Genomic DNA, 8,158 nt, shown 5'->3' with positions numbered 1-8,158 from the left:
ATACTTGCAGATAACACCACAAATATCCAATTAGAATTTTATATTCTGTTTTAAACCTTGAGACTTTAAAATTACCTTGAAATAATGTGAAGAAAATATGTTGAACCAGTTAACATTTTTATTAGTTATCAGCTTAAATACATGAGTTCTTAACTGTGGTAACAGTACTGTGAAAACATAAACTGTTATGAGGAATCAAGTTAAATATGTGTTCATAAATATGGTAATTAATGATCACCACAATTATGCACACAAGTTTTTAATTTTGTTTCAGTGAAGTTTTTCAGGTTATCGAAAAGAAATTCCAAAGTGTCGTACTTAATTACCATATTTATAAACACAGTTAACACAGTTAAGTACTTATATATTAAGTTGTAAGTGTGTTGAAAGGACAGTCACTAGTTTTCATCCCTGCTCTATTTTCCTGTGTTTTCTGTTGGTGGCAAAAAAAGACTTTTAATGGATGTTAAGTAACAAGTACACAAATGCTCGTTGACATTACATTTCAGCCTGTTTCACTGCTGCCAGCTGCAGTGCTTTTGTTCAATACTGGACCAGTTAAAAAAAAAAGAAAGAAATTTTACCATTAGTAAACATGGGAAAAACATGGGAACATAGGGTCAAGGTTAAAAAACACCAGTTACTCTTTAAATCTTTATAATATAAATTCTTGTGAATGCATATTACCATGATGATATTTAGGAAACTTAATGTTTGTAGTTGTCCGCTTACTGTTTTCCTTTGCAGGTAAAAGTAAAAGCTTTGACTCATGCTGAAGAGGAGAGAAGAGGAGAATGCTGCTCAACAGGAAATTAAAAGTCTCTCTGACAGGCCAGGTATGTTGGTACTGTGATGTTTACGTGCCCTCTGATTATCATTTCTCATTAGGGATGACCTGGAGAATGGCAGCAGTGCCACAAAATTTTAAAATTTGTCTGGACCTGTGACAAGAAAGTGAAATATTACGGTAAATGTGGTTTATTCTTTTTCTCTGTATAATGCTCATCCGGTGGTTTATCTTGTCCTACTCCCTTCTAGTCTGCATAAGAAGAAGAACCGTTTCCTGACGTCACGGTCCGGGACCTGCTCAAAAAGGGCCAGACGGAGGTGTCTACCACAGACCTGACTGCTGACCACACTGACTCTGTGCTCCTCTGCAGGAGTGTGGTGGAGGACCTCAGCGGAGCCATCGGGGTCAGCTTTTACCAGCAGACACAGCTGCTGCAAAACACAGATATATATATTCTTATGATGGATCAATATACAAAAATGCACAATGGGTCTTAATTGCAGTTACATGTTATACTTAATGACAATATAATTACAACATTAACAAACTATTTTCTGTTTGATAGAAGCTGCCAAAATGAGGCAAATTCAAAAGTTGGTCAAATACACTGATTTTGAAAATGTCTGTCTGTCAAACTGTTATTATCTACATGATCAGACACTCGGACAGCAGAAGATAGCCGCCGTGGTGGCGTTCAAAGACTTCCGTAATCATCCAGCTGCAGTGGGAGCACAGGATGAAGCAGATGCAGACAGAGGACTTCACCGGCAAGGCGAGGGACACCCAGATGTTACAAATCACTGAGGATCAACAGGATGTGAGTGTAAAACACTGTAATCCTTTTTTCTGACCTGTCTATAGTTTAATTCTGAATCAAATACGGTATGAATTATCATTATTCATGGTTATTATGTTTCAAAAGTTATCAAAAAGCTCAACATCTACGCAAAATGGCAGTGAAGTCTCTATTTATGGTGAAACTTTAACCCTGCCAGCATTTTTGGCAGGGTTAAAGTCACTGATTTCAGGGCATGTATTTTGGTTTTAGCAACATCAGATGTTTTTCAGAGCAGAAAGTTTTTACCAGCCCCGAGCACAGATGGATCATCTTTTATCACAGACACACACCCTTTTCTCGGAAGCTCCCCGCACATATTTGTTTCTTCTTTTTGCGTCTTTTCAAAAATGTAAAGGTGGAGATGAGTTAAACATATTATACTGATGTTTTCTTTACGTCTGCTTTTACATCTCAGCCATGCTTATGCAATCATTAAAAAATCTAGGAACACAAAAAATGTTTGTCTTCATTTGGCAGCAAATGCCAACCTAAGGCGTGAACAGGGAGTTTAATAAAAAACAGAACACATGAGCTGACAGGAAGACACTTTGCTCCAATCCATTAACCCCTTCATACACATTATAACACACAGTAGATTTCATGAATTTTTGATATAAAAAAGTAACAGGGAGGTGGCTGAGTAATGAAAAAATGCATCAAGATCTGAAAAAAACAGGGAGGTGGCTGAGTAATGAAAAAATGCATCAAGATCTGTCGTCTTGTTTCGACAAGTCGATGAGCATGGCACACACAAAGCACATTTTCAGACCTGAATGTCAGTTTCCTTTGGCAGAAAAGAGAGCAAAAACTCTAAATATATACACAAACCCATCCTGAATGATCCTGAATACTTTATGATGAAGAAGTGTTGCCACGACTGTTAACAAAAGATTTAGACACTAGAAATGCCTGTTTAGGCTGTTTGTGTTGCTGCTCTTTCTTTCCAGTATCTCAACAAGACAGATCGAGACAGCAGCAAGTCCAAACAAGTTTCCATTCTGGAGAAAACTATAGCTTTCCAGGAACAGGTAACAGAAAGCAGCGTTCATACATGTCCTTGAAAAAGGCTTAAAATGCATGGAATTCATTAGTCTAAAAATAGGGCCTTGATTGATATGAAAATGTCTTAGGTCCATTTTTCAGTAGTCTTCAGTATTCTTTGACATGGAGAGAAGAATTTTATGATATGTTTTTCCTGATGCTGTATTTTAAAATCTCAAAAATGATTTATAATAGCTACTTATTACATTTATTATTACTACAACCTATGGTGACATATAACTATATTATTATTATTAATCTATTTATTTATTTATTTTCTTCACCAAATGCCTCTTGCATTAAGTCAAGTCAATTTTATTTATAAAGCCCATTATCACAAAACACGGTTTGCCTCAGAGGCCTTTACAGAGTACGACGTTCCTCTGCCCTTAGACCCTTTTTTTCCCCTGTAAAAGGGGGAAAAAAGGAAGGAAGAGCAGCAGAGGATGATGAGAGATCCCTCTTCCACAATCATGACAAAAAGGAAAGAGAAAGAGAGAGGGGGAGAGATGCACAGCCATAATGGAAACAGACACGTCATATTACAATAACAATAGGTGTAAAATTACTGAATGCACTCTATGATAATATTGTGGGTGTTGATAAGAGTCCTGTGTGTATAGTGGAGGCGTGGCTCATAATAAAGGCAACAGAGGGTTGCATCAAGCACGATCACAGCACTGGCGCAACACGGAGTAGCACACACAGGCGTAGCTACAGACAGGACCACAGCAGTGGCAAAACCAAGACCACGATCAGGGCGAGCTGGGGGTACAGTATCAGTGCAGCCACAGCACGAGCATGACTAAAGGCAGGGTCACCGCATCAGCACAGCTATCACCGTGATCAAGTACAGCCAAGGTTGCAGCCAGGATCTGGGAAAACTAGGAAAGTGATCACTTTCAGACGACACGAAGAAGACAGAGATTATCATTAACTGTGCAGACCTCTTGCAGTCATGATTCTGGCAGGTTTCCTCTTTCTGATCTTCCTCACAGGTAAGCTGGAACAACTCTGACGATGCATGTGGGTGAAAAATTTCTGTCACTACCCCGATACAAAGGAGGTGAACAGAGCTTTCATTTACAACATAGAAAATTAAGCTGAAAATAATGATATCTTTAGCAATATCTCATACCACAGTGTGAGATAAGTCAGAGGAACAGAGTAACTGTTAATGGGAGAGACGTTACTGTTAAAGTTTTTAATTGTCATTTCAAAGTGCTGTGAGCTCCACAAATGAAATCCCCCTCACCTCCACTGTTTTGGGGTAGAGACAAAAATCTCTGAGATGGATATCTCAAAGCAAGTTAAACCTTCAACTAAGGTTTAACTATCTGCAGAGTCACTTAATCATGTTGTGGATGAAGGCAGAGGAAGTGTGTTCATGGAAATGATATTGAATCTAAAGAGCTGTATAATCTATTTTTGATTATGTGAAAGTAACTCCAGTTACTCAGAAAGAAAATGCATTTGAACCACGGGTAACAGATGAATCTCAAATGCAGAGCCCCACGTAAACGTAAATGACTGTAAAAATGCTCACATTTAAAAATCATTTGTGGACTGATGACATAAAACCCTGCAGTCCTGCCAATGGCCGTCTCATAAAGGCCTTTCAGTGACAACAAACACTGGATATTGCCGCAGATATTTGTGAGCTGGTGTTTCAAGGTTTGATAATAAATTCAGAAGCAGTGGATACCTGCTCACAGAGCATACTGTCAGTAACTTCTTCTTAATTATTCTTAGGCTCCATTTCAGAAGCAGAGCAGATCTGCAGTTATCAGGATATTATAAACAACCTGAGCCTGACCGAAAACAAGGATCTCTACACTCTGAGCCGACCTGTTAAAAACTACAAAGAGACTACACGGGTACACATCCAGATGTCGCTCTATGGTATCCTAGATGTGGTAAGTTTAAAATGAAGCTTTAAATTCTTTGTAATATTTTAGTTTTTGATTGTGATGATTATTGCTTCTGTTCAGGAGGGTATATTTGTTTCTCTGTACTTTCTTGCTCAAAGATTTCATAACAATCTGTGGAAATCAAAATGTCTGAACAATTATTTTATACTTATAATTATGAAAGTTCAATTTGTAGCGGGTCTGCACTACATACTGCCTCCAGTGTATACTGTATATGTGAGCACTGTAATGTCTGCTTTTATATGCTAACAAAGCAACTGCCAGCTATTTTCAGTGATGCATATACAGTTATTTTCTTTCCTTGCTGATCCTGCCCCAGTAACAGCTATAACCACAAACGATACCACCACAAATGAAATGATCAATAAAAAAATCTGATCCTGCTTCCTTTAATCTTGCTAATGTACAAAGCATTGCATGGGGAAATATAAGTGTAGATTAATTGTTTGATTTTGCAGAGATAGTTGCATCCAGGGAAACACAGAGAATATTTTAATAGAAATGGCCAGGCTTCTTGCTGATGGTCTGGTTTACTTATGTAGATCATAAAGCAGCATCAGTATTCACCTGAAATTGTTTCATCCTGGTTAAACCTCCCTGTTCTATGTTTTGCTGTGTATATGGTCAGTATGTAACATATTCATATATTTTCAAGTATACTGTTTTTCTTTGCTTATAGAAAGAGACTGACCAGACTTTCATTCCCTATATTTGGATTTATATGGTGAGAGTCTCTGAGGACAACTTTTTTTTCTTGCCTGTTCATCATCAGTGGAAAATCAAATTGTTTCTTTTAAATTGCATCTTTACATTTTTTCTCTCTCTTTCCCTCCTTTTTTCCTTTTTATCCTGTTTTTCTATGTAGGGCTGGATAAATAAACACATTTGGTGGGATCCGGCTAAGTTCTGCGGACTTGACAAAGTAATCATTCCTAAGGAATATTTGTGGATGCCAGATCTAACTATTGAAGAAAAGTAAGTTTTAACATGCTCTCACACACACAAATCCACATGCACTCACAAGTAGAGCATCATGTTACCATTTAGGAATTACACAAAAAAACGAGGCATTAATGCAACAGGTTCTAAACATGCTGACTATATGCAATATTTATTACATGTATGTATTTTATTTTTAGTTTGTCATAACTTCTGAAATTCTGAAACAAACAATCGATCAAAACCAATCAAGATTAAAATTATGCCACAGCCATCAGGAGCTTTATTCTTTAAAACTCCTGTTGTGCAAACAAACTGCTATTACAGACAGATTTTAATGAACATTTCATGTTTAAATACTTTGTAACACTTTACAATATAGCCTGCAAATTACAGTGTAATAGTTATATACACTGAGAATCAATTAAACTCTTAATGGGTACACATTGGCGAGGTTAGAGAGTAAGGGGGTTACAACTTTGTGGAGTGACCCAAATTACAGTTTAACAATTATTTTTTAACCATTAAGTATGTATTTAAAAATCATAGGGTACTTAAATATTGCCACTAAATCAGCAGTATGTGTTATATAGAGGTTTCTCTGCAACATGCACTGGTATTCACAGTGTTATTTAATTCAAGGTCCTTCCTAAATGCAGTTCTTTCACACCTTTATTCTCTGTATTTTAACCCCTTCATGGCCTGTTGGTAGGTACCCAACAGCTACAGTAATTCATTAGCACTGGAACATGCAGAATGTGAAATAATGACACCATGTGGATAGTATTTCTATACTGAAATGCACAATGGTAGATTGGAGGAAAATGAAGAGTCATGATTTATGGTATATTAGATCATATGCTGTGTCAAATTCTGTTATAAGCTTAATGCTTTCACCATAATGTGTGCGTTTGTTCTTATACAGGACAGAGAAAGACAAGTCTCCTCTGATTCCTTTTCTCACTGTAAAATGGGACGGAAAAATTGAATTTAGGAGTGAAGAGGTGCTGGTCATCACATGCAGGATGCATGTTTTCAAATTCCCTTTCGATATTCAGAGCTGCAACCTCACTTTAAAGTCTGCAGTGTACTCTGGTGAGCGAGACATTTATCTAAAATCTGTATATTTTGTGTTTAAATACATGTGTGCTGTAATCACTTTAACTTTGTTTTTTGCACATGAACACACACTAACACATATTTACCCTCCTTTGTTGAGCTGATATGAAATCTCAAAGTTCTGTTTTTGATTTCCACTTCAGATAAAGAAGTAGAGTTTGAAGCCATCCTTGACTCTTCAATGATCACACAGTGGTCTAATGACATGATGCGGAACCATTACGAGTGGCTGTTCATCAACATGACAGTCAACGAGACGACCATCAACAATTTTAGCTACAACCAAAGCGTGATCTTTTACACTGTAAGTATTGAGTATATTTTACTGCTAATATTTTTTTCAGCAACAATCTGCATGTAGACTTTCTGCAGTTCCAGTTGCTTTTGTACTTAAACCTGCAATAACAGATTATCCCTTTTTTGCCACTCAAAGGAAGCATCAGTCAAAGAACGACATAATAATTAATTCCAAATTGCGTTTATGGCCAACTTGCAAATCCACTCTTATTTTAGCTCTGTGTTTGGTCTCTACCAGCTATTTACCTGCTGAAAATTAAAATACTGCAGCCGAATGAGAACTGTGAAAGTTATAGCTCCTTTCACACATGCAATTAAAACTTGAAATAAACTTAACTAACATGCTTGGATGCAAGTTTTCAAATTTCCTTTCGACATTCAGAGCTGCAACCTCTCTTTCAAATCTGCAGTTTACTCTGGTGAGTCTGTAACCGGTTGTTTTTAACCGTTTGTAGACATTCATTTCAAATGTGTATGCTTTGTGTTGGGATGCATGCGTGCTGTAATCATTTTAACAGTTTTTTGTCACATGAACATACAACAGAACATAGTAACACTCCTTCTATACTGACTGACGAAAACTTTATTAAACCTTTATTAAAAGTTTAATTATGGCCCGAGCACCCACCGGTGCGAGGACCCTCTTGGAATGCAAGGAATCATTTGGGCCCGAGCACCGAATGGTGTGTCCATTCTCAACACCTTGGTGATGAAAGGTTATCACAGGTCCGTGCAAAACATTTACAGTTATCCCATGACTTGGCGTACCATTTTGGTGTCTTGCCATAAAACAGGAAATTGTTGTAACTTTGGTGTACATTGTCTGATCTGCCTGAAACTTCATAGGTATGATAAGCGTCCCGCCCTAAACACATCTGTTTGACACTTTTCACCAGTTGTATTAGCGCCATCTACTGGCAACAGGAAGTAAGCCTTTAGAGACAATTATCATTGGATTTACATGATATTTACATGGTTTGATCTATAAATGATATACGCCAAGATGACATGGAAATTCTGTCCCCTCCCCTGCCATCTAATGGCTGCTGAAAGTACTACACCATGTGAAATATCTCACTGCAGGCTCCAAACTTTCTGCGTGCATTATCTGACTTTTACAGAGATAAGCGACTGTGTGTACATGGGGGGTGCGAGGGCCCTGTCATTGCTGCTTGCAGCTTTTTATTGTATTTTTTACCTCAG

The 8,158-nt window shown here is 37.5% G+C and overlaps 1 protein-coding gene across 5 annotated transcripts in view; it reads left to right on the top strand.

Annotated features, from left to right (window-relative positions):
• The first annotated feature begins 1,038 nt into the window (after window positions 1–1,038).
• Window positions 1,039–8,158, top strand: part of LOC121959342 (5-hydroxytryptamine receptor 3A-like) — a 14,053-nt gene continuing 6,933 nt past the window's right edge. Inside the window, exons 1-7 of one of the 5 annotated variants that reach the window (XM_088070434.1) lie at window positions 1,039–1,194; window positions 1,448–1,607; window positions 4,422–4,585; window positions 5,280–5,324; window positions 5,466–5,575; window positions 6,465–6,634; window positions 6,802–6,962. In XM_088070434.1, coding sequence (XP_087926560.1) covers window positions 4,559–4,585; window positions 5,280–5,324; window positions 5,466–5,575; window positions 6,465–6,634; window positions 6,802–6,962 — 513 coding nt within the window. In that variant the 5' untranslated portion in view covers window positions 1,039–1,194; window positions 1,448–1,607; window positions 4,422–4,558. Of the gene's footprint in view, window positions 1,195–1,447; window positions 1,608–2,689; window positions 3,668–4,421; window positions 4,586–5,279; window positions 5,325–5,465; window positions 5,576–6,464; window positions 6,635–6,801; window positions 6,963–8,158 lie in introns of those variants that run through there. The other 4 variants (XM_088070435.1, XM_088070431.1, XM_088070432.1 and 1 more) reach the window with 4 other exon arrangements.

Source organism: Plectropomus leopardus, chromosome 19, assembly GCF_026936395.1.
Source record: "Plectropomus leopardus strain MGB_pleo_1.0 chromosome 19, ASM2693639v1, whole genome shotgun sequence".
Classification (NCBI taxonomy): Eukaryota; Metazoa; Chordata; class Actinopteri; order Perciformes; family Serranidae; genus Plectropomus; species Plectropomus leopardus.
Note: the sequence above shows the minus strand (reverse complement) of the source record. Positions and strands in the feature narration are given on the sequence as shown.